This window comes from Salmo trutta, chromosome 17 (assembly GCF_901001165.1).
Source record: "Salmo trutta chromosome 17, fSalTru1.1, whole genome shotgun sequence".
Lineage (NCBI taxonomy): Eukaryota > Metazoa > Chordata > Actinopteri > Salmoniformes > Salmonidae > Salmo > Salmo trutta.
In genome coordinates, this window is record NC_042973.1 from 25,934,055 (window position 1) to 25,961,424 (window position 27,370).

General features: G+C 44.0%; 1 protein-coding gene across 2 annotated transcripts in view; it reads right to left on the bottom strand.

Moving 5' to 3' along the window:
• Positions 1 to 27,370, bottom strand: part of LOC115151946 (guanine nucleotide-binding protein G(o) subunit alpha) — a 167,742-nt gene that overhangs the window by 13,066 nt on the left and 127,306 nt on the right. For both annotated transcript variants that reach the window (XM_029696316.1, XM_029696317.1), the window contains exons 4-6: positions 19,806 to 19,966; positions 10,855 to 10,983; positions 3,593 to 3,722 (exon numbers count right to left, since the gene is read on the bottom strand). In XM_029696316.1, the coding sequence (XP_029552176.1) occupies positions 3,593 to 3,722; positions 10,855 to 10,983; positions 19,806 to 19,966 (420 nt within the window). The remainder of the gene's footprint in view (positions 1 to 3,592; positions 3,723 to 10,854; positions 10,984 to 19,805; positions 19,967 to 27,370) is intronic.

A 27,370-nucleotide genomic window follows, 5' to 3' on the forward strand; every position in this document is an offset into this window, starting at 1 on the left:
TCTCCCCCCTCTCAAACACAACGCATGCACGCACAAGCAAAAACGAACGCACAGTCATGTGCACGCACGCATGTATGCACCACACACACACACACACACACACACACCCCCCAACGGTGAAAGGAAAAAACTGTAGAGCAGGCAGGAAGGACCCAAACCAAACCTCGCAGTCAAATTAATGGATAGAATTGCTGTAGAAAATCTGCACTGCTGTGCACATCTTTGAGGGTGTGCCAGTACTTGCATGAAGAGGAAAACCAGGAAAAGACAGCCAGAGAGAGAGAGCGAGAGATAAATGCAAATTTGTTTGTTGAAGTAGTGTGTGTGTGTGCAGTCGCACACAAGTGCGGGCCTGTTCATATGAGTCCAGGAGTACATGAATATGACTTTGATTTAGGAGTCCGGCAATCTGTCAGAGGCATAGTTCATATTTCAACAGAGCCAATAGAGCCTTACTTTTTTGGTTGATCATGTCTGTAAATCTACTCTGATACATTTAGTTGTGATTTCAAATAGGATTATCCTGACCTCGCTATATTAATATTTAAAAAATAAACCCATAAACACACGTTCTCCTCTCCTGACTGCATGTGCTGCCATTAAAATAGAATGAATACAAGTCACATTCAAGTCAATCATGGCATAATGGGTGGACTGGCGACCATTGCCAGTGTACCGATAGCAGGAACTAAAATATGAGCTGAAATATGTGGTGCGATTTCTTAATTCAACTCAACTGACATTACAAAAATACATTCAATTGTATGAGCCACATCAGTTAACATTTGAAAGAACATTGCATCGCAATACCAGGCAGCCATTGCAAGTGTACCGGAGTTTAGCTGTCAAATCAATAATGTCTATCTGCAGACAGTGGTTACTACATTCTGTGTCCACAACATGCCACGCCCACTGCTAGCGCTGTCTCTGGCCCACACTCCAGCACAGTAGGTGGCGGTAATGCACCACCTGCCAAAAAAACCCACAGAAGAAGAAGGAGGCTGCTAGCTAGCTAGGGGACACGGGTACACCGTGTCTTTCACCCCGCCTGCCGAGCACTGCTTTCTGCAGTTCTGTTAAAGTTACGGTGAGGGAAGTTGCTTGCTAGCTAACTAAAACACCGCTACACAGTGTCCTTCGCCCCCGCCTGCCGAGCACTTCTTTCCGCAGTTCTGTTAACGTTATGCTGAGGGAAGTAGCTAGCTAGCTAAATAGGACCCCGGAACACATTGTCCTTTGCCCTGCCTGCCGAGCACTGCTTTCCCGCAGTTCTGTCAACGTTACTGATAGGAAGGTAACGTTAGCTAGCTAGCGTAGTCAACCCAACTCTCGCGTGACACTACCTTCGCCTCAGTGGCAGTGGGCACGTGGTGGGCGTGGCATGTAGTTTTTAATTTTTTATTTATTTTTCACCTTTATTTAACCAGGTAGGCTAGTTGAGAACAAGTTCTCATTTACAACTGCGACCTGGCCAAGATAAAGCAAAACAGTGTGACACAAACAACACAGAGTTACACATGGAATAAACAAACATACAGTCAATAATACAATAGAAAAAGTCTATATACAGTGTGTGCAAATGAGGTAGGATAAGGGAGGTAAGGCAATAAATAGGCCATAGTGGCGAAATAATTACAATATAGCAATTAAACACTGGAGTGATAGATATGCAAAAGATGAATGTGGAAGTAGAGATACTGGGGTGCAAAGGAGCAAAACAAATAAATAAATAACAGTATGGGGATGAGGTAGTTGGATGGGCTATTCATAGATGGGCTATGTACAGGTGCAGTGATCTGTGAGCTGCTCTGACAGCTGATGCTTAAAGCTAGTGAGGGAGATATGAATCTCCAGCTTCAGTGATTTTTGCAGTTCGTTCCAGTCATTGGCAGCAGGGAACTGGAAGGAAAGGCAGCCAAAGTAGGAATTGGCTTTTGGGGGTGGCCAGTGAAATATACCTGCTGGAGCGAGATAAGGCGGGGCTTTCCCTAGCAAAGACTTATAGATGACCTGGAGCCAGTGGGTTTGGCAACGAATATGAAGCGAGGGCCAGCCAGCGAGAACATACAGGTTGCAGTGGTAGGTAGTATATGGGGCTTTGGTGACAAAACGGATGGCACTGTGATAGACTGCATCCAGTTTGTTGAGTAGAGTGTTGGAGGCTATTTTGTAAATGACATCGCCGAAGTCAAGGATCAGTAGGATAGTCAGTTTTACGAGGATATGTTTGGCAGCATGGGTGAAGGATGATTTGTTGCGAAATAGGAAGCCGATTCTAGATTTAATTTTGGATTGGAGATGCTTAATGTGAGTCTGGAAGGAGAGTTTACAGTCTAACCAGACACCTAGGTATTTGTAGTTGTCCACATATTCTAAGTCAGAACCGTCCAGAGTAGTGATAATGGACGGGCGGGCAGGTGTGGGCAGCGACTGGTTGAAGAGCATGCATTTAGTTTTACTTGCATTTAAGGGCAGTTGGAGGCCACGGAAGGAGAGTTGTATGGCATTGAAGCTCGTCTGGAGGGTAGTTAACACAGTGTCCAAAGAGGGGCCAGAAGTATACAGAATGGTGTCGTCAGCGTAGAGGTGGATCAGAGAATCACCAGCAGCAAGAGCAACATCATTGATGTATAAAGAGAAGAGAGTCAACCCGAGAATTGAACCCTGTGGCACCCCATAGAGACTGCAAGAGGTCCAGACAACAGGCCCTCCGATTTGACACTGCAGTCCGACCGCAGATAGACCCTACTCAGTCAAATTGCCAGGGTTAGAAGTTCCAAGCCTGTTCTATTCATTCTATTTCTATGTGTGATGCTGCTGCTTCATTCCGGGGGGCGTTGCCTAGGCAACCCAAGTCAAATTTTCTTGTTTCAGCGAGGAGGAACAATTTCGTCATCTCGATAAGAGTCCATGTTACGGCAGAAACGTACTCAAACGCACGAATGCCCGGCCCTCCCGTCTTCAGTCAGCCGTTTGTTCCATACACACACACAGCAAAAATGTTTTTTACAGTTATGACGGTTTATTTTATTTTCATGACGGTCTACACCATAACCGTCGGTTACACGGTTATACGGTAATTATGCCAACCCTAGCACAAACACCAGCTGATACAACTAGAGGTTATGGTAGAGGACTGGGTGGAACCAGATGGAAAGTGTGACTGCTGTGTTTGCATGGAGAGAAATAAAGTAGCCTAACTGTGTGGTCTAATTTGTAATGTTGTGTTATGGACAGCACCTCACATATTTTGCGTATCAAAAAATTCAAATCCAAAATGAATCTACACTTACATGTAAATTGTCATATAATTTATAAGCTACTGTACATTTGCAATGCGTTTCATAGCAGAGCTAGCTAAACCTGTTTACAGTACAGGAAGGAAGATCCATGGATAAAAGGCATGGTAATTGTGAACCCTAACCTCAACATGAGTAGCAGGAAACCAGGGATGTGTACAGTACAAAGCCCCTGCTGTTCATTATGTTGATGTCTTCAACGAAGTGGAAATGGAATTGAATGTGCTGCACTGTAGAGTGCTGTACGGAGATATGGACACAATGAATTAATGGTGTGTTTGCGTGTGACTTACCGTGGTCTCATCTTCATGCAGCACCTGGTCATACCCACTCAGTGCCACACAGAAGATAATGGCCGTCACGTCCTCAAAGCAGTGGATCCATTTCTTCCTCTCCGACCTCTGTCCTCCCACATCAAAGAGCCTACAGAACACACACCATCCGTTACACGCTCACAGAAAAACAAAAAAGCCATTTTTATTTACAATGCTTGGCCTACCCCAGCCAAACCCGAACAACATTGGGCGCCGCCCTATGGGACTCCCAATCGCGGCCAGATATGATACAGCCTGGATTCGAACCAGGGACTGCATTGAGATGCAGTGCCTTAGACCGCTGCGCCACTTGGGAGCCCAATTTTGAGCCCCTCCCTACATCTTAAGAAACTTGGGGTTTCAAAGTGTTTGCAGCCACAGGTCTCCTACTACTACTGTAGATATACAGCTCTGGAAAGCATTAAGAGACCACTGCAAAATGATCAGTTTCTCTGGTTTTACTATTTAGAGTATGTGTTTGGGTAAAATGAACATTTTTGTTTTATTCTATAAACTACTGACAACATTTCTCCCAAATTCCAAATAAAAATATTGTAATTTAGAGCATTTATTTGCAGAAAATGACAACTGGTCCAAATAACTAAAAAGATGCAGTGTTGTCAGACCTCGAATAATGCAAAGAAAATAAGTTCATATTCATCCTCCACCAAATTTCACAGTGGGGGCGAGACACTGTGGCTTGTAGGCCTCTCCAGGTCTCACAGTGGGGGCGAGACACTGTGGCTTGTAGGCCTCTCCAGGTCTCACAGTGGGGGCGAGACACTGTGGCTTGTAGGCCTCTCCAGGTCTCACAGTGGGGGCGAGACACTGTGGCTTGTAGGCCTCTCCAGGTCTCACAGTGGGGGCGAGACACTGTGGCTTGTAGGCCTCTCCAGGTCTCACAGTGGGGGCGAGACACTGTGGCTTGTAGGCCTCTCCAGGTCTCACAGTGGGGGCGAGACACTGTGGCTTGTAGGCCTCTCCAGGTCTCACAGTGGGGGCGAGACACTGTGGCTTGTAGGCCTCTCCAGGTCTCACAGTGGGGGCGAGACACTGTGGCTTGTAGGCCTCTCCAGGTCTCACAGTGGGGGCGAGACACTGTGGCTTGTAGGCCTCTCCAGGTCTCACAGTGGGTGCGAGACACTGTGGCTTGTAGGCTTCTCCAGGTCTCACAGTGGGGGCGAGACACTGTGGCTTGTAGGCCTCTCCAGGTCTCACAGTGGGGGCGAGACACTGTGGCTTGTAGGCCTCTCCAGGTCTCACAGTGGGGGCGAGACACTGTGGCTTGTAGGCCTCTCCAGGTCTCACAGTGGGGGCGAGACACTGTGGCTTGTGGGCTTCTCCAGGTCTCACAGTGGGTGCGAGACACTGTGGCTTGTGGGCTTCTCCAGGTCTCACAGTGGGGGCGAGACACTGTGGCTTGTAGGCCTCTCCAGGTCTCACAGTGGGTGCGAGACATTGTGGCTTGTAGGCTTCTCCAGGTCTCACAGTGGGTGCGAGACACTGTGGCTTGTGGGCTTCTCCAGGTCTCACAGTGGGTGCGAGACACTGTGGCTTGTAGGCTTCTCCAGGTCTCACAGCCACTGTGAAATTTGGTGGAGGATCGGTGATGATCTGGGGGTGCTTCAAAAGTCTTTGTGAAGGACACATGAATCAAGCCATGTACAAGGTTGTCCTGAAAGAAAACTTGCTTCCTTCTGCTCTGACAATGTTCCCCAACTCTGAGGATTGGTTTTCCCAGCAGGACAATGCTCCATGCCACACAGCCAGGTCAATCAAGGTGTGGATGGAGGACCACCAGATCAAGACCCTGTCATGGCCAGCCCAATCTCCAGACCTGAACCCCATTGAAAACCTCTGGAATGTGATCAAGAGGAAGATGGATGGTCACAAGCCATCAAACAGAGCCAAGCTGCTTGAATTTCTGCACCAGGAGTGGCATAAAGTAATCCAACATCAATGTGAAAGACTGGTGGAGATCATGCCAAGACGCATGAAAGCTGTGATTGAAAATTAGGGTTATTCCACCAAATATTGAATTCTGAACTCTTCCCAAGTTAAAAAATGTGTAATGTGTTGTTTAAAAATGAATATGAACTTAGTTTCTTTGCATTATTCGAGGCCTGACAACACTGCATCTTTTTTGTTATTTGGACCAGTTGTCATTTTCTGCAAATAAATGCTCTAAATGACAATATTTTTATTTGGAATTTGGGAGAAATGTTGTCAGTAGTTTATAGAATAAAACAAAAATGTTCATTTTACCCAAACACATACTCTAAATAGTAAAACCAGAGAAACTGATCATTTTGCAGTGGTCTCTTAATGTTTTCCAGAGCTGTATATACAGTATTTAAGGTCAGGACAACCTGGAGCTGCTGGGGTTAATGGAAAAAGTCCTGGACCACTAAACTAAAACAGTCTTTCTTCAGTACCGGAACATTATGTTAGCTTTAGTAAAAAGCCTGTCAGAGAGACAGTCTTAGGATCAGGAATGAATGGAACACTACAACCCGACAGACCTGCAGCCTCTCTCTGCACACCACTAATTTAAACATTATATTAACCCATTATTTTCATCCTGTCTTTTTTGTTCTCAATCAGCTGACTAAGTGAGAGAAGGGGATGAACAAAGAGCTGCTTTGTGCTAGCAATTAGTAGGCAGTCAGGCCACTGTGAGGAACAGAGGAAAAATACAAGCTCTCTGTTTTGTGACAGACATTTTTTTATAGTAACATGATCGTGTTACACCATGCTAAACAAGGTAAATTGCAGATAAAAAAATAAAATAATTACACATCCCACTTTTTTTTAAATTGTACACCAGATAATTCTGAATGATTTAAACTTGAATAGTATGTCTCCAGATTTGACAGTTCTAGAGTAATTAACTAGAGCATAGAATTAAAACGTAGATTCAGTCACAGCTTCTTTTCTCCCAGCGCACTGTACTGATCCCAGTGCTCATTTATTTATAAAAAATTACATTTTCATGGTACAATAATGGAAAAAACTATTAACCTAGGGTAGAATCCATGTATGTACAGTTGAAGTCAGAAGTTTACATACACCTTAGCCAAATACATTTAAACTCAGTTTTTCACAATTCCTGACATTTAATCCTAGTAAAAATTCCCTGTCTTAGGTCCGTTAGGATCACCACTTTATTTTAAGAAAGTGAAATGTCAGAATAATAGTGGAGAGAATGATTTATTTCAGCTTTTATTTCTTTCATCACATTCCCAGTGGGTCAGAAGTTTACATACACTCAATTAGTATTTAGTAGCATTGCCTTTAAATTGTTTAACTTGGGGTCAAACGTTTTGGGTAGCCTTCCACAAGCTTCCCACAATAAGTTGGGTGAATTTTGGCCCATTCCTCCTGACAGAGCTGGTGTAACTGAGTCAGGTTTGTAGGCTTCCTTGCTCGCACATGCTTTTTCAGTTCTGCCCACACATTTTCTATAGGATTTAGGTCAGGGCTTTGTGATGGCCACTCCAATACCTTGACTTTGTTGTCCTTAAGCCATTTTGCCACAACTTTGGAAGTATGCTTGGGGTCATTGTCCATTTGGAAGACCCATTTGGGACCAAGCTTTAACTTCCTTACTGATGTCTTGAGATGTTGCTTCAATATATCCACATAATTTTCCATCCACATAATTTTCCTTCCTCATGAAGCCATCTATTTTGTGAAGTGCACCAGTCCCTCCTGCAGCAAAGCACCCCCACAACATGCTGCTGCCACCCCCGTGCTTCACGGTTGGGATGGTGTTCTTCGGCTTGCAAGCCTCCCCCTTTTTCCTCCAAACATACGATGGTCATTATGGCCAAACAGTTATATTTTGTTTCATCAGACCAGAGGACATTTCTCCAAAAAGTACAATCTTTGTCCCCATGTGCAGTTGCAAACCGTAGTCTGGCTTTTTTTAATGGCGGTATTGGAGCAGTGGCTTCTTCCTTGCTGAGTGGCCTTTCAGGTCATATCGATATAGGACTCATTTTACTGTGGATATAGATACTTTTGTACCGGTTTCCTCCAGCATCTTCACAAGGTCCTTTGCTGTTGTTCTGGGATTGATTTGCACTTTTCACAACAAAGTACGTTCATCTCTAGGAGACAGAACACGTCTCCTTCCTGTGCGGTTGTCACAGGGGTCGTTGAAAGGGGACCAAGGCGCAGCGTGTAAAGTGCTCATATTTCTTTTATTAACAAAATAACAAAACGACAGCCAACAGTTCCGTCTGGTACGTAGACAAAACAGAAAACAACTACCCACAAACCCCAAAGGAAAGCAGGCTGCCTAATTATGGCTTCCAATCAGAGACAACGAAAGACACCTGCCTCTGATTGGAAACCATACCCGGCCAAACCTGGAAAACAAAACATAGAAATAGAATACTACAAAACCCTCACCTATAAACAGAAAACCCAAAACCACCCAACACAACCACCTGTCACGCCCTGACCGCTCTACTATGGCAAATTACCTCTTACAAGGGTCAGGACGTGACAGCGGTATGATGGCTACGTGGTTCCATGGTGTTTGTACTTGCGTACTATTGTTTGTACAGATGAACGTGGTATCTTCAGGCGTTTGGAAATTGCTCCCAAGGATGAACCAGACTTGTGGAGGACTACAATTTTTTTTCTGAGGTCTTGGCTGATTTATTTTGATTTTCCCATGATGTCAAGCAAAGAGGCACTGAGTTTGAAGGTAGGCCTTGAAATACATCCACAGGTACACCTCCAATTGACTCAAATGTTGTCAATTAGCCTATCAGAACCTTCTAAAGCCATGACATCATTTTCAGGAATTTTCCAAGCTGTTTAAAGGCACAGTCAACTTAGTGTATGTGAACTTCTGACCCACTGGAATTGTGATACAGTGCATTATAAGTGAAATAATCTGTCTGTAAGCAATTGTTCGAAAACTTACTTGTGTCATGCACAAAGTAGATGTCCTAACCGACTTGCCAAAACTATAGTTTGTTAATTAACAAGACATTTGTGGAGTGGTTGAAAAACAAGTTTTAATGACTCCAACCTAAGTGTATGTAAACCTCCGACTTCAACTGTATGACAATCTCCATTTAAAGCACACATACTGTATTTACCCAGTATTCCCTTTACATGGTTTCATGTGTGACGACCCTCCCACTCTGTCTGCTGTATTTTCTCTCTTTGCTCTTGTTCCTTATTAGGATGCCAGTGGGCGGAGTTGGAAGGGTCGTCAGCTAGATGGGAAACACCTGGGCCCGGCTGTGTCCCAGGATAAAGACACCTCTTCCACAGTCATTGGGGAGTCTCTCTCCATGCAGACACCTTGTTGTTTTTGGTTGTGCTAGTTGTGGAATCTAATAAATATATATTTTTGATACTCCTTGTCTCCACGTTGTCTCCCTTTTGTTGCGAACTCTGAGCCGGTTCGTAACACATGAAAAGATCAATGTAAATGCAGCATAACCAATGCATCTATTTTGTAATGGATCAACCTAAATACTGAAAGGAGTTGGAGTATATAATAAAAAATAAAGTACTTGCAGTAGAGCAGGGATCATCAACTAGATTCAGTCGAGGGCAGATTTCTTCTTGAGCGGATCGTCGGAACATAATTAAAAATAATTTGTAGACTGCAAATTGACTCCAAGAAGCCCAAACAGATATATTTGACTAAAACATAATAATTTGTATTGAAACGTATATGCTGGGAGTCGGAAAGCAAGTGCAGGTGGTGAGTTTAATAATAACCGGAACATCGGACAATATAACAAACACGAGTAGCGTATAGACATGAAACACAAACAGAATCAATAACGTCCGGGGAAAGAACCAAAGGGAGTGACAGATATTGGGAAGGTAATCAGGAAGGTGATCGAGTTCAGGTGAGTCTCGTGAGGCGCAGGTGCACGTAACGATGGTGGCAGGTGTGCGTAATAATGAGTAAACTGGCGACAACGAGTGCCAGAGAGGGGGAGCGGCTCCAGCCACAGGACACTGGCCAAAGGGACGGTCCAGAAGGACCAGGAGCGGACCGGTCGATTCTGCTGAGGCGCGGGAACCAGTCGAGCCGGCTGAGGCGCGGGAACCAGTCGAGCCGGCTGAGGCGCGGGAACCAGTCGAGCCGGCTGAGGCGCGGGAACCAGTCGAGCCGGCTGAGGCGCGGGAACTAGTCGAGGCGGCTGAGGCGCGGGAACTAGTCGAGGCGGCTGAGGCGCGGGAGTCTGGCGAGGCGGCTGAGGCATGGGAGCCTGACGAGGCGGCTGAGGCGCGGGAGCTTGACAAGGCTTGAGAACCTGTCGAGCCAGCTGAGGAATGGAATCCTGACGAGCTAGCTGAGGCCTCCCCGGTAGCTTTGGCAATGGAAGCCTGACGAGCCAACCGAAGCTTGAGAACCTGTTGACCAGAGACTGCCGTTTTGTGGGTACTATTTAATGAAGCTGCCAGCTGAGGACTTGTGAGGCATCTTTTTCTCAAACTAGACACTCTAATGTACTCGTCCTCTTGCTCAGTTGTGCACCGGGGCCTCTCACTCCTCTTTCTATTATGGTTAGAGCCAGTTTGCGCTGTTCTGTGAAGGGAGTAGTACAAAGCGTTGTACGAGATCTTCAGTTTCTTGGAAATGTCTCACATGGAATAGCCTTCCTTTCTCAGAACAAGAATAGACTGACAAGTTTCAGAAGAAAGTTCTTTGTGTTCTAGCCATTTTGAGCCTGTAATCGAACCCACAAGTGCTGATGCTCCAGATACTCAGCTAGTCTAAAGAAGGCCAATTTCATTGCTTCTTTAATCAAGACAACAGTTTTCAGCTGTGCTAACATAATTGCAAAAGGATTTTATAATGATCAATTAGCCTTTTAAAATTATAAACTTGGATTAGCTAACACAACGTGCCATTGGAACACAGGAGTGATGGTTGCTGATAATGGGCCTCTGTATGCCTATGTAGAAATTCCATAGAAAATCTGTCATTTCCAGCTACAATAGTCATTTACAACATTAACAATGTCTACACTGTATTTCTTTTCAATTTTATGTTATTTTAATGGACAAAAAATAGCTTTTCTTTAAAAAAAGGACATTTCTAAGTGACCCAAACTTTTGAACGGTAGTGTATATATATTTTTCTTTGCTAAGAAAACATGGGTGACCAAATAAAACCCCCCGTGGGTCACCAATTGGGGAAACCTGCAGAAGAAGGATATTTGAGGAGGAAGAGGAGCATTGAGCTTGTGTCTCACCTGAAGTGCAGGTTCTTGAAGACAAAGTGAGTTTCTACGATGCCAGTGGTCTTGACTCGGGTTCTGAGGATGTCCTGCTCTGTGGGCTGGTAGTCAGGAGCACCGATCCGGTCTAAACTGTCTAGGTAGCTGGGGAGAGAGATAGAGATGCCAGTTAGGATCAATGCATTGGACTCTGTTTTCAACCCTAAGCTCTGTGGACTTAGACAGGGGGTCTGAACTCAGTTCTTCTGGGGCCGCAAGTGCACACTGGTTTTCATTCACCACAGAACTTAATTAATTTACTTAAATCATCGATTGGAGAAGGAGTAGTCTGCCCTGCTCCCCTGAGCCTGGATGAGGGACTGACAAAAAGCTTAATGACAACCTGGCGTTGGAATCTGAAGAGCTGGAGCAGTGCACTGCAGTTACGAGGGCCATCATGGGCATTTTGGATAGGAAATGTCAAAGACTATGCTACATTTGAGCTATGGGCCCACATCAGCTAGAGTAGCTGGGATTACTTAGGACTGGGTGCAAACCTACTGCTCCACATGCAGGAGAGGTAACAATCAAGAAGGGGAAAATAGACAATGATGACATCCATCTTGCTAGGGGTCAACAAAACATTACAGTGAGTGCCTCATGCTGTTTCTCACACAAACACACGCACACACACGGAGACACATTTTTTACAAACATTTTCTATTTTCTAATCACATAGGGCTAATAACAAAACATAATTCACAGAGTCCCTCACTCTGTTTCTCTCTCTCTCACACACACACACACACACACACACACACACACACACACTCACACACACACACACACACACACACACACACCATCAAATAGAAACATAGTCTCTCCCGCCATCTGTGTTTATGTGTAACGGTGTCATTCAGTGATCTGCGTCCAGTTGAGAGCCGTGGGGCTTCGCTTGGCAGCTGCAGTATTCAGCAGTAGTGTGTGAACATTCCAACCTGGCCACAGCCTGGTGACACAACCCACTGAGGGGGGCATTTACACTGCATAACGCAACCATACGCTGCATGGAACCACAGTACAGTATGTTACTGAATGCTTTTGAATGTATGTACGTGTGAAATGAGTGATAAATGATTAACAAGCCGATGTCCAGCGGTAAATGTGCTGCATCAATTGCCAAGCTCTCAGTTCGGGTGGCAGGGTGCCAAGCACTAATGCAGCTCATTAACAGTAATGCCTAAAGACCTGGGCTGTGTCCACACTGTCTGCCTGTCTGTCCATGATATAGGGAGGGGGGCAGAGAGAATGACGCGGAGAGAAAAATAGGAAGAGGCCCAGGTCAGGGAGATAGAGGAAGAGCAGTGGGGCAGACCTGTGATGTAACTGCTGGAACTAGAATGAGATGTGACATCTGTACAAAGTGTGTCCATAACTCACACTGACATGGTCATTTTAACCCAGATGAAACCACTCCAGAGAGTGGATTCACCCTGCCCTGCCATTATAGGCCAGCCCATCTGCTCAGAGAGATGTAGTAAACCTCAATGTCTCCAGGGGGCGACAATAAGACAACTGGGGTTATAGTCATTACTGCCTATGAATGTTTGATTCTGGCCACATCATCCACATAGGGCTGGGCGACATGGCCAAAATATCATATCACTGTATTTGACGGTATTTTATGTTTTTTTAATAATAAAAGTTCTAAATTTGCTTCATGAGTAGTGCGTGACCCTAGCGTGGCAACACATACATTCTAAGTGATTTCAATGGGTCTTTCTCCATTCTGATTATTATATACTGTTCAATTCATCCCCACAAATATTTCAGCATTTTCAATTTCTGCATTTCCTGCACTCATGAGATAATTTCCACTCTGCCACGTAGGGTTGCACGATATCTGCAAACAATCTAGGCCTTATTTTTAACCAAATGTTGACTTGCGATTTAGAGCAAAACACTTGGGTGAACTGTTGGAATCAAGGAAATATAATGATTATTTTAATTATATAGTTAGAATATAATAGTGAGCACTTTGAATACAGTATTGTTTGACATGACAACAAATGAAAATGCCAGGGAGGAGTTATTGTGACAGAGTAGGAACCAAAGTGTTGATAAGTGTTTCCTAGGGGATCCTATAATCTTTGGCTACATTGAATGTTTACTCTTAGCTACTTCGTATAGCTAACATATTCTTGCTTTGTGTATTCCTCTTTGATTTAGAAGATACTGTTGCACAAACAACATGCTGATTTAGGTCTACACCATCACTGGTATCATCAGGCTGTATAGCTAATTACGTTTGCTCTGACTCAGTACATTTATTAGCTAGCTAGCGAATAGCATTAGCATTAGGGGCTAACAGGATTTAGGCCCAACTTGCTAAGAAAAGACAAACTAGCTGTTTGCAGATGTTGCTAAGAAACACAAACAAATAGTGTAATTATAGAACGCTAGTGGATTTATATTAAGAAGCAAAGTAAAAACAGCATTGTTGTCATCAACATTGTTGCATGTGCTGCATTGACCATGCAGATTGAACTCAATTGTTTTGTGGTCGAAGAACAATATATGTGCTTCTTGAGTGGGAGGGTGCGGGGCTAGGTCTGTGTGAAAAAAGGCATGGAGAGAGATTAGGAACATTTTACATCTGGCTAGAAATTAATAAGGAAATTATTTCTCAACAGAGAAAAATGTCCTCATGTATGCTACCTATATCTCCCCAATAGAATCCCCATACTTTAACAATGACAGCTTCTCCATCCTAGAGGGGCAGAGCAAAAATGTACAAGCTCAGGGACATGTACTAGTCTGTGGTGAACTAAATGCTAGAACTAGACAAGAACCTGACACCCTCAGCACACAGGTGGACCTACCTGGAGGTGACAGCATTCCCTCCCGCATATGCCCCTCTAGACAGAACTACGACAACATAACCAACAAAAACGGGTCACAACTTCTGCAGATCTATCGGACGCTGGGTATGTACATAGTCAATGGTAGGCTTCGAGGGGACTCCTATGGTAGGTACACCTATAGCTCATCTCTTGGCAGTAGTACTGTAGACTACTTTATCACTGACCTCAACCCAGTCTCTTAGAGCGTCCACAGTCAGTCCACTGACACCCCTATCAGATTACAGCAAAATCACACTCTACTTGAACAGAGCTATGCTCAATCATGAGGCATCAAAGCCAAAGGAACTGAATAATATTAAGAAATGCGATAGATGGAAGGAAAAAATGGTGGAAATCTACCAAAAAACAATTACGCAACAACAAATTAAATTCCTTCTAGACAATTTCCTGGACAAACCGTTTCACTGTAATAGTGAAGGTGTAAACTTGGCAGTAGAAAACCTAAACAGTATATTTGACCGCTCAGCTTTCCTATCAAATAAAAAAAATTCAAGCAGACAACCTATGAAAATTAACAACAATGACAAATGGTTTGATGAAGAATGCAAAAACCTAAGAAAGATTTTGAGAAACCTATCCAACCAAAAACAGAGACCCAGAAAACCTGAGCCTACGCCTTCACTATGGTGAATCACTAAAATAATACAGAAATGCACTGCGGAAAAAGAAGAAACAGCACGTCAGAAATCAGTTCACTTCTGGTCAAATTGGAAAACCTGAAACAAACAACAACACAAAGAGTTATCTATCAAAAACAGAGATGTATGGATAAACCACTTATCTAATCTTTTTGGCTCTATAACAAAGAACAAACAGTAAAAACATATACATGATCAAATACAAATCTTAGAATCAACTATTAAATACTACCAGAACCCACTGGATTCTCCAATTACATTGAATGAACTACAGGACAAAATACAAACCCTCCAACCCATAAAAGTCTGTGGGGTTGATGGTATCCTAAATTAAATTATAAAATATACAGACCACAAATTCCAATTGGCTATACTTAAACTCTTTAACATCATCCTCAGCTCTTGCATCTTCCCCAATATTTGGAACCAAGGACTGATCACCCCAATCCACAAAAGTGGAGACAAATTTGACCTAGTTGATATGTTGAATGTTACGTTCCTTTTGATGACATAGAAGGCCAATCTTGCCTTGTCTCTCAGATCGTTCACAGCTTTGTGGAAGTCACCTGTGGCGCTGATGTTTAGGCCGAGGTATGTATCGTTTTTTTGTGTAGAGCAACGGTGTCTAGATGGAATTTGTATTCGTTGTCCTGGCAACTGGACCTTTTTTGGAACACCATTATTTTTGTCTCTCTGAGATTTACTGTCAGGTCCCAGGTCTGACAGAATCTGTGCAGAAGGTCTAGGTGCTGCTGTAGCTCCTCCTTGGCTGGGTACAGAAGAACCAGATCATCAGTAGACATTTGACTTTAGATTCTAGTTGGGTGAGGCCGGGTGCTGCAGACTGTTCTAGTGCCATCGCCAATTCGTTGATATGTTGAAGAGGGTGGGGCTTAAGCTGCATCCCTGTCTCACCCCCCGGCCCTGTGGAAAGAAATGTGTGTTTTTTGCCAATTTTAACAGCACACTTATGTTAGTGTACCGGGATTTTATAATGTTGTATGTTTTTCCCCCAACACCACTTTCCATTAATTTGTATAGCAGACCCTCATGCCAAATTGAATCGAAAGCTTTTTTGAAATCAACACAGTATGAGAAGTCTTTGCCTTTGTTTTGGTTTGTTTGTTTGTCAATTAGGGTGTGCAGGGTGAATACGCGGTCTGTCGTACGGTAATTTGGTAAAAAGCCAATTTGACATTTGCTCAGTACATTGTTTTCGCTGAGGAAATGTACGCATCTGCTGTTAATGATAATGCAGAGGATTTTCCCAAGGTTGCTGCTGACGCATATCCCCTGGTAGTTATTTGAGAAACAGACGCCTCACAAGTCCTCAACTGGCAGCTTCATTAAATAGTACCCACAAAACACCAGTCTCAACGTCAACAGTGAAGAGGCGACTCCAGGATGCTGGCCTTCTAGGCAGAGTTGCAAAGAAAAAGCCATCTCAGACTGGCCAATAAAAATAAAAGATTAAGATGAGCAAAATAACACAGACACTGGACAGAGGAACTCTGCCTAGAAGGCCAGCAAACCCGGAGTTGCCTCTTCGCTGTTGACGTTGAAACTGGTGTTTTGCGGGTACTATTTAATGAACCTGCCAGTTGAGGACTTGTAAGAGGTCTGTTTCTCAAACTAGACACTCTAATGTACTTGTCCTCTTGCTCAGTTTTGCACCGGGGTACACAGCGTTGTATGAGATCTTCAGTTTCTTGGAAATTTCTCGCATGGGATAGCCTTCCTTTCTCAGAACAAGAATAGACTGACAAGTTTCAGAAGAAAGTTTCTGCCCATTTTGAGCCTGTAATCGAACCCACAAATGCTGATGCTCCAGATACTAAACTAGTCCAAAGAAGGCCAGTTGTATTGCTTCTTTAATCAGGACAACAGTTTTCAGCTGTGCTAACATAATTGCAAAAGGGTTTTCTAATGATCAATTAGTCTTTTAAAATGATACATTTGGATTAGCTAACACAACGTGGCATTGGAACACAGGAGTGATGGTTGCTGATAATGGGTCTCTGTACGCCTATTTAGATTTCCATAAAAAATCCAGCTAAAATAGTAATTTACAACATTAACAATGCCCACACTGTATTTCTGATCAATTTGATGTAATTTAATGGACAAAAAGTTTGCTTTTCTTTCAAAAAGAAGGACTTCGAAGTGACCCCAAACTTTTGAATGGTAGTGTATGTTTTCCATGTCAATAAAGCCCCTTAAATTGAATTGAACTGAGAGCGGAGAGAGATGACCCAAGTAGCAAAGTAAACTATAAAAATGGACGTTAAATATGGCGTATCACATTTAACAAACGAAACATTCAAATACCGGTATAGAAGGTAAAGTAAAAACCCAAACCGGTCCGTGCATCAATACCGGTATATCGTAAAATACAGTATACCGCCCAGCCCTACATCCACATCATATTCACACAGAAATATTATTTACACAATATATGAACCAGCCCAAACAAAAAGATAATTTTCCCTCTGGAAGTTCAACTTGTAACCCCAAATCCAATAAACATGATGAGAATCTAGGTTACAGCCTCCAGTGCCTCCTTGAATTTACTGTTTCATTATTCCAAGGTAGCACACTTTCCTCTCCAACCTCTCTGTATCCCTCCTTTCTGTCCTTTCTGTCCATCACTGATATGTTCTCTCCTTTTCTGTTTTCCTCTCCCAGTTGACCATTCCTCTTATCTGTATTTGCCTTGCCTTTCTCCCCCATTGGGATGTATTGTTTAACATCAAATAGGAGCTGCCAATGCAAATTCCAGCCGGCTGTAAGAGGGGGGTTTCCATAAAGGACTGTGAGTGGTCTGTTGCAGTCTAGTCTCATAGTGTCATAGTCTCAGTACCAGCTACAGCAAGCGCTTTATGAAATTAAGTGTGAATCTCTGTTTACTTTGGAACAGAAAGGGCACAATCCAATGAGGAGTAAGCAGCAGAAAGTGTGTTTATTCCTCTGCCATGACACAATTGACATTTTCTATCCAACTGGATATCAGTGTGCTCTTCAATGAAATACTATCTCTCCAGTGTCTTCCAGCCAAACCTCCCTTGAAATATCAACTGGAGTTCATGAAACCAACATCCATATTTTCCACCAGTAACTAATATGATGAATAAAATACCAAGGGAAGTCTTGGGGATTTGAGGTTCGGTATTTTATGTAGTCTGTCACAAAAATGTAGTAGCTCTGTGGATCTGCAACCCAGTGGTATTCTATAGAAATTAGGTTCTGTGCTGTTAGGATTAGGCTGGGTCATCTGGGGTCTGTTCAAGTGGTGTAGAGGTGGAGTGCAGAGGGAAGGGGGCTCTCTCTTTGGTATGAGAGACTCATATCTGTCCCTCACTACTTTGGCTCCTTGCTAGTAACATCCTCCCCCTCCCACACACCATCCCCCCCTCTTCCCTCCCTCTCCTCATAATCCAGTTTGAGTGCTCTGCCTGGCAACACTTCTCAGCAACAAGCCTGCTGTCGGCTGCTTCCCTTATGTAGCAGATAACCTAATTATCCTAACCTGCAACATGAATTAAGGTTAGAAACAGGGTTATGGTTAGCTAAAATGCCAAAAATGCAACTTCTGACATCAATTTGACGTGACTCACAGACAGCGGGTAGAAACGAGGAAGATCAGAAAATAGAGGACTTTAAGAGAAGAACAGAGATAATTAAGTGTCCTGTGGTACACCACAGTGGCATGGTAGGGCTGGAGGTGGGGGTGAGCCACACATGGTTACAACTTATCTGATGGGCCTCTGGTAAAGTTGATGTGGTAAAACAGCACTGCTACAGTGAAGCTGATGGGTGGTGAGCTCTGTAGCACAAAATGGCTGCCATGCATGATTTAGTTGGGAGCTATGATATGCTTGTTCATTGGGTATTCTTTCAGTATCAGCTGATTGTTTTAGTTGATAAGATGAAGACTGTATTTTTGACTGGGAATCTTCAAATGGGTTATTTTGGTCCCGTGGAAGAGAAGACACACACTACCATGTAAATAGCATTCTAATGAATATGCACATGGTGAATAAATGGGTCAGAAATGAAGGGCATCCACGTGCCCGTACATCACTGAGGACATATCCAGAGCCATTCAGAGAGAGACAGAAGAGACGACTGTCACGTGGGCTACTTTCAGACATATACAACTCAATGATTTATACAACGTTTTCATAAAACAACCCAATCTAATCTGTACGATAACATAATCATGCCAGACATTGGCATATCAAAGTCTGCATGGTGTGTCTTGAGTTCCATGTAAATGTGAAATAAGTGTGTGAAATAATATTGTCGATTGAAAGAAAATGAAATGCAATACTATGGGCTTCAAGCCCCCCACCTCCTTTGAGAAGCTGAGCCACTCGCCACAATCAGTGTTTCTCTCTCCTGCTCCAATGTCACGGTGTATTGCTGGTGCTCTCCATACTAGTCCTCATGATGACTTACTGAACCCCCACACTCATAAAGACAGCTGCCTTTAAATGTCTGATGTTTTGCACTTAATCAATGCAGCATTCATTGATGATTCAGATTGGGTTAGCTGGGATGGGAAAGGGGGATACCTAGTCAGTTGTACAACTGAATACATTCAACTGAAATGTGTCTTCAGCATTTAACCCTCTGAATCAGAGAGGTGTGGGGGTTGCCTTAATCAACATCCACGTCATCGGCGCCCGGGGAACAGTGGGTTAACTGCCTTGCTCAGGGGTAGAACAACATATTTTTACCTTGTCAGCTTGGGGATTCAATCCAGCAACCTTTCGGTTACTGGCCCAACCCTCTCTCCTCCCCCCCCCCTCTCTCTCTCTCTCTCTCTCTCTCTCTCTCTCTCTCTCGCTCTCTCCTCTCTCTCTCTCTCTCTCTACTCCTCTCTCGTCAGCTCTCTCTCATCCCTCTCTCTCATCATCTCTCTCTCTCTCCCCTATCGCTCCTCTCCATGCTCTTCTCACTCTCTTCTCTCTCTCTCTCTCTCTCTCTCTCTCTCTCTCTCTCTCTCTCTCTCTCTCTCTCTCTCTCTCTCTCTCTCTCTCTCTCTCTCTCTCTCTCTCTCTCTCTCTCTCTCTCTCTCTCTCTCGACATGAGAGGGATAATATCTCTGACTGACACACAAACACACACTGTTTAAGAAAATCCCAAATTACGTTAATTCAAGCTCTCAAGATCTCCCTCCAAAACCTACATGATTGTGTGTATGTGCACATATAAATACAAAATAAGTGTTTGATACCAATTCATATTTGTTGAATATGACTACAGTCACATGGACATAAATGAATGTCGTGAGTGGATGATGTTTATGTATGTGTGATCCATAAACAGGAGCATCGATTGAACAGAGTAATGAGAGTTGTATTGATCCTGCAGCACCCGGCCCTCCTGTAAGGGGCGGTAGAGATAGAGTAGTACTCACTATTGGGCGGAGTCATTGAGCTGGTATTCTCGGGCACGGCTGAAGCACTCCTGGATGCCGGAGTCGGACCACAGGTGGATCATAGCCCCCAGGAGCTCAGGAGAGTACGGCTCAGTGTCCTCCATACGACTCACCACGTCACACACCAGCTTAGCATCAGCCTGAGGAGGGAGAGGAACAACAGGTACATTACAGCACCTACAGTACAACCTATACACAAAAGCCTGTAGAGAGGAAAACCTCAGCCCGTAGAGAGGAAAAGGCAAAGCAGTCACAATAAGTATTTATACCACAGAATAAAACCAGAGAAGTATTTCCTGTGCAGAGATAAAAAATACTCCTAAAATTACAGTGTAAATAGAAAATGGATACAGTTGAAGTCAGAAGTTTACATACACCTTAGCCAAATACATTTAAACTCAGTTTTTCACAATTCCTGACATTTAATCCTAGTAAAAATTCCCTGTCTTAGGTCCGTTAGGATCACCACTTTATTTTTTAGAATGTGAAATGTCAGAATAATAGTAGAGAGAGATTTATTTCAGCTTTTATTTCTTTCATCACATTCCCAGTGGATCAGAAGTTTACATACATTCAATTATTATTTCGTAGCATTGCCTTCAAATTGTTTAACTTGGGTCAAAACGCTTTGGGTAGCCTTCCACAAGCTTCCCACAATAAGTGGTTGAATTTTGGCCCATTCCTGACAGAGCTGGTGTAACTGAGTCAGGTTTGTAGGTCTCCTTGCTCACACACACTTTTTCAGTTTTGCCCACAACTTTTCTATAGGATTGAGGTCAGGGCTTTATGATGGCCACTCCAATACCTTGACTTTGTTGTCCTTAAGCCATTTTGCCACAACTTTGGAAGTATGCTTGGGGTCATTGTCCATTTGGAAGACCCATTTGTGACCAAGCTTTAACTTCCTGACTGATGTCTTGAGATGTTGCTTCAATATATCCACATAATTTTTCTCCCTCATGATGCCATCTATTTTGTGCACCAGTCCCTCCTGCAGCAAATCATTCCCACAACATGCTGCTGCCACCCCCGTGCTTCACGGTTGGGATGGTGTTCTTCGGCTTGCAAGCCTCCCCCTTTTTCCTCCAAACACAACGATTGTCATTATGGCGAAACAGTTCTATTTTTTTTCATCTGACCATAGGACATTTCTCCAAAAAGTACGATCTTTGTCCCCATGTGCAGTTGCAAACCGTAGTCTGGCTTTTTTATGGCGGTTTTGAAGCAGTGGCTTCTTCCTTGCTGAGTGGCCTTTCAGGTCATGTCGATATAGGACTGTTTTACTGTAGATATAGATACTTTTGTACCTGTTTCCTCCAGCATCTTCACAAGGTCCTTTGCTGTTGTTCTGGGATTTATTTGCACTTTTCGGACCAAAGTACGTTCATCTCTAGGAGACAGAACGCATCTCCTTCCTGAGCGGTATCACGACTGCGTGGTCCCATGGTGTTTATACTTGCCTACTATTGTTTGTACAGATGAACGTGGTACCTTCAGGCATTTGGAAATTGCTCCCAAGGATGACCCAGACTTGTGAAAGTCTACCATTTTTTTCTGAGGTCTTGGCTGATTTATTTTTATTTTCCCATGATGTCAAGCACAGAGGCACTGAGTTTGAAGGTAGGCCTTGAAATACATCCACAGGTACACCTCCAATTGACTCAAACGATGTCAATTAGCCTATCAGAAGCTTCTAAAGCCATGACATAATTTTCTGTAATTTTCCAAGCTGTTTAAAGACACAGTCAACTTAGTGTATGTAAACTTATGACCCACTGGAATTGTGATACAGTGAGTTCTCAGTGAAATAATCTGTCTGTATACAATTGCTGGAATCACTTGTGTCATGCACAAAGTAGATGTCCTAACCGACTTGCCAAAACTATAATTTGTTAACAAGAAATTTGTGGAGTGGTTGAAAAACGAGTTTTAACGACTCCAACCTAAGTGTATGTAAACTTCCGACTTCAACTGTACATCCAATCTAGGCGTTTTCATTCCACTAGTGTCAACAAATGCAAGGGTCACAGTAGAGGAGCATCCTGGAAGGAGTGACCAAACACTCGTCACGATGCCCTGACCTGCACACTGGTTCTGAGAAAGCTGAGAGTGTGTTAGTCCTTACTGCTGACCCACCACTGCCTGGCCGGAGAGGCCTGCAACAGTAACTCAGTTACAGGCTGGGCATCCTGTGTGTGTGTGTGTGTGTGTGTGTGTGTGTGTGTGTGTGTGTGTGTGTGTGTGTGTGTGTGTGTGTATGGGTGCGCCCTACTACTCTGCCTCTCTCCTCTGCAGCTGCTAATCCCACCCGCTTCCTGTGGGCTCAGACCCCTAGTCCACACTAAAACCGGACACACACACACACACACACACACACACACACACACACACACACACACACACACACACACACACACAGATAAAAAGGACACATGAAAGAAAAAAGATAGACACTGAGACAGTGGTCCACTGTAGCTTAGTTGGTAGCGCATGGCGTTTGCTATACCAGGATAGTGGGGTCGATTCCTGGGATCACCCATACTTAAAAAGTGTCTGTTAAACGGCATAAACAGTAGATACAGTGAGAGAGTCACCACGACAATAGAGTGCAGCTGTGATCTCTGTTCCTCTCTGAGGACAGAGTGAGAGAAGGCTGGAGGAGGGTCGACACTTGTTCCTCAAAGGTTTGAGATCAGAACCCAGTGGTTTCTCTGTAGTGAGTATTGGGGTGTGATATAATGGGATTGTAGGGAGTCATTGACCTGTATGCCCTCTCTGAGTGACCATGTGCAGTTGACACCAACCATAGTACTTGACTAACAGGCTCTAGTCTGTCCTGTGACATGCTCTACTCCAGCCGGTCTGCCACTCACAGCACCAATCAGGAGCGTAGTTACCAACAGAGCAAAGGTCATGGGGCATCACTAAGAAAAAATGAAAACCCTCCTCAGCTTCTGTTTCACCACCTGCTCCTGCTCTGAAGCTGATCAATACCCAGTCATTGATAATGATCTACACACTGGATACACATGTTGTGCGCACACACACACACACCTTCTAGCTGCAATCTCCTCTATAATGGTAGAGAGGATGAGGCAAGAGGATGTTACAGAAAAAAAGATGGAGGGAGAAATGGCTCTCTCTCTCTTTTTCACTTCCTCTAATCTCCTCACTTGCTCAACACTTCCCCTCCTTACGTCATTTCACCAATGTCCTTCAGTCTTCTTTATGTAGCATCGATCCAAAGTTACACTCAAACACAAAGCCATGCAGTGTCTGCAGCCAAGGCACTGAAAAGAGTGTTTTATTCCTTTAAGCAGGAGAGCCAGGCAGCTTAGCTATGACAAAGCCCAGCGTTTTAGGGTCAGACTCCCTCAGCAGTCCTAACCTGGGGGAGAGAGGCTAGGCCAGCCAACTGAGCAGGGAGAGGGAGGAACACTTCAACCCAAATCAGCACAAAAACAAGCGTGAGAAATGGAAGATAGTGTTGATAGGAGAGAGAGAACTGAGAATCAGGTTGGAATCTGTGATCTCCGTAGATTCTCTATGCTATACAGTGTTATCCCTGGTGGGAGAGAGAGACTGCATTGTTCACATCGGCATGAAAGCCCTGGAGACATCTGGAGCCCAGCACAGGAGAAGTGACAGGAACTGCTATCACCAATTAAAGTCTGACACTAAAATACCTCTCAGATGAACTGAGACTAGGAAACCAAGAAGCTGCTGTTGGAGCTTAAATGATTAGACCACCTGTATTACCCGTATTACCATATTACCACATTCAGGACGTGTATGAGAGCATAAAAACTGTGATGTTTCATCTGTAAATTGTGACTGACTGATCTACAAATAATATTGAGTCGTTATTTATGATGCAAGGTGATTTGACTCACCTTTAAAGCGCCCAGTCTTTCGACAGATCAGCATGGTGATTGATGACAGAGTTGTGCAAAATGTTTGTGATTGGACAGGGGAGACTCTCTCTCCTCCTTCCTAGTGAGCCTAACCTTTAAGTACAGGCCCTGTGAACTCAGTTGGATGGAACCCTGTAGGTCCCACTATAGACGGTTTCAACAGTCAAAACAGAAACAAACCTACGCATGGCCTGAGAGGAACCAACTGCACTGACCCCTGACCCCTGACTGATACCCGCCTGAGTGGGCATTTATCCACATTCCTTACTCCCCCCCAATCCTAAATGGATGTTTTCCAAAGTGAAAAGAAGAAACATGGATAGCCCAATACAGGGAAAGGCTGATAGCACCTTCATGCATAAACCTCATCCCACCTTTGCAGCATGGAAACCTAGGGACCGTGAAATGTACAATTCTGGACTGTGAACTGTGGCGCATTATAAACTCCATGGGCCCAGTCTAGTCAAGATAGCCTCCATTGATTTAGTGTTAAGCAGTGGAGGCTGCTGAGGGGAGAACAGCTCATAATAAAGCTGGAATGGAGTGGTATCAAACACAAACACGTGGTTCATACCATTCCATTTACTGCATTCTAGCCATTATTATGAGCCGTCCTCCCCTCAGCAGCCTCCACTGGTGTTTCGGCAGCGACAGAGGCGACCTTTCCTTCCTAATCAGGGCAGGGCCATCAGAGACGATCTACTTACTGCTGAGATACTGTATATATGGTCCCTGGTCCCTTCCTGAGCCTGGCTGCTACCTGCACCCTGCCTGCCTCCTGGTCCTGTGTGGGCCCACATCAAACAGGTGCCTCCCTGCTTACCCTTCTCACCCATCCCCAGGAGACCCAGCACCACTACACCCCAGCACCAGCACAGATTAGGATTAAAACAAGGCCGCAAAGTGCCTGTTTATTGGTATTATGATAATCCCTTCTCAGACTGTGTCATTACGATGCCTCGTGTCCTACTGTACTCCCATTCTAAGCTACTGCTATCTTGTTATCTTCAAAAATAAACCTTTTGATCACAGCTAAAAACAGAGGATTAGAATAGGGATGGGGATAAAGGGGTGCAGGTTAAATGTAGTTTAGGATATTTTTAGGCTACATGCAATACTCTACTAGCCTGGTCCCAGATCTGTTATGTTTGGCATAACAAGGGCCATACTGTAGGACTTGGCTATACATCACAAAGCGATCTGGGATCAAGCTAGTAGGCTAGTACTTCACCCCTGGGTTACATAACTTCCTGTTCCACTGTAACAGTATGTGTGGTGGGTGAGCTGAACAGCACTCCATTCCATTGACGATCCTGAGAGGATGTACAGTAATTATGGATGTGATGCTGTGATGACTGTGTGTGTGTGTGTGTGTGTGTGTGTGTGTGTGTGTGTGTGTGTGTGTGTGTGTGTGTGTGTGTGTGTGTGTGTGTGTGTATTTGTGCGTGTACATGGATCACTGGGCCTCATGGCCCTACACAAGGTACAATACTGGGAGATACTGTGGCAGCCGACTGCACTGAGCTCCTCAGAGGAGAGATGCTACTCTGATTACAGCAGAACCACAGCAGAGGCTGTTAAAACCCCTGGAGCCTCCATTATTGGCCTGTAACAGATAAGGAAAATATTGATCACTTCAGTTTACGTCTCTCTCTTTACCACATGTTGTGTCCTGTACTGTACAGTAACTATACAAACGGATGATTGGTCTGTGGACAAACCGTCATGACACATAACAATTACAATTAGACAGTGGGCTAATCAGAGCCAGAGAGATAGAGGGGTCAGCTATGGGCCATAGACGGGCTGGGAGCCTCTAAACCTAGAACATGCAGGAAACAGACAGACAGACACATATGCTTGGCAGGTCAAATGGCTGTTTCCGCTGCCTCTCGCAGGAGAGACCAGTGGCCTGATTCAATTTCCTGTGACCAAGCTCTGATACTACTGTTATTTACATAAACCGCTATATACTCTCCTTTCTCTGTCTTTTTCCTTTATTCCCCTCTCTGTGCTTGTGAATAGGGCCCCACAGCTGGAGTGTGAGGCCAGTGAATGGATGTCTTTCTGTGAGCAGCACACACAGTTGAATTAGCCTTGGAGGAAAAGGTCAAAGATCAATGCTCAACAGCATTAGCTGTCCTGGGGCATAAAATGGGCATTCTTCAGGAAGGTCAATGCAGAGCTCCATATGAAAACAAAACTGCATTCAGTATCAACATCTATGATAATCACCTGGCCACACATAACTGCAGAGCAAATTCCAGCAGAGAAGAACGTAGCTGAAGGTAAACCAGCATGAAGCCAGAGAAAGGCCACTCAATAGCTCTGCGTGGAAATCCTATAGCCAGCACATTCAATAGAAAAGAACACAGTACATTAGAATACGGGTCATTCCATGTCATTTCAGCAAGCCATGACACCCACCATCTCAGATTGTTCTGAAATAGTTTCTGTAGTTAGAAACAGATAAGATTAGCATTCCTGCAACATTATTTTGTTGAAATATAATTTGATCTCTGAGAAATTAAGCTAATTGATTGCACCCAAATTGGCAATTTTAATTTATAGGATTCGTATAATATTCAATAAATATATTCCCTAACTTTTGATTTGGACCAAAGTTTTTTTTCTAACAATGAGTAAGACGAGGAATCCAAAGAAATGGTCAAAAGTCCCCCACAGACTGATGAACCCATATACAGATATGCATCTGTTGGTCACAGTAGGGGCGTGGAAGACCAGTCAGTATCAGAAAACCAGCCAGTATCTGGTGTGACCACCATTTATCATGCTGAAACATGAGGTGATGGCGGTGGATGAATGGCATGACAATGGGCCTCAGGATCTCATCACGGTATCTCTGTGCATTCAAACTGCCATCGATAAAATGCAATTGTGTTCGTTGTTCGTAGCTTATGCCTGCCCATACCATAACCCCACTGCCACCATGGAACACTCTGTTCACAATGTTGACGTCAGCCAACCACACACCCACACACGACGCCATACACGCAATCAGCATGTCAATTGCACGCTCCCTCAAAACTTAAGACATGTGGCATTGTGTTGCGTGACAAAACTGCACATTTTAGAGTGGCCTTCTATTGTCCCCAGCACAAGGTGCACTTGTGTAATGATCATGCTGTTTAATCAGCTTCTTGATATGCCACACCTGTCAGGTGGATGGATTATCTTGGAAAATGGAAAAATATAAATATAAATGCTCACTAACAGGGATGTAAACAAAGAAATGTAGAGAAATATGCTTTTTGTGCATATGGAACATTTCTGTGATCTTTTATTTCAGCTCATGAAACATGGGATCCTAAATGATTTTCCAATAGTTTTTTTCGGAACAGAACCATCAATGTTTTTGTTCCGTTCCACTGTTCCGACCAGCCAAATAAAGTTCTGAACCAGTTTGATCCCCCCAAAAAGTACATTTTGCTTGACATTAAATGACTCCATCAATCAGTGCGGATAGAGTAGCTTTCTATGGAGTGGGCAAGCTATAGTTGTTTACATGCATTGGACAGACAGAAGTGTAGGGTGCAAGATGCGACTGAAATTGTGTGGGTGGGGAGAGAGTGAGAGAAAGTGGAGGAGGAGGCTTGGCTTGAAGCGCTG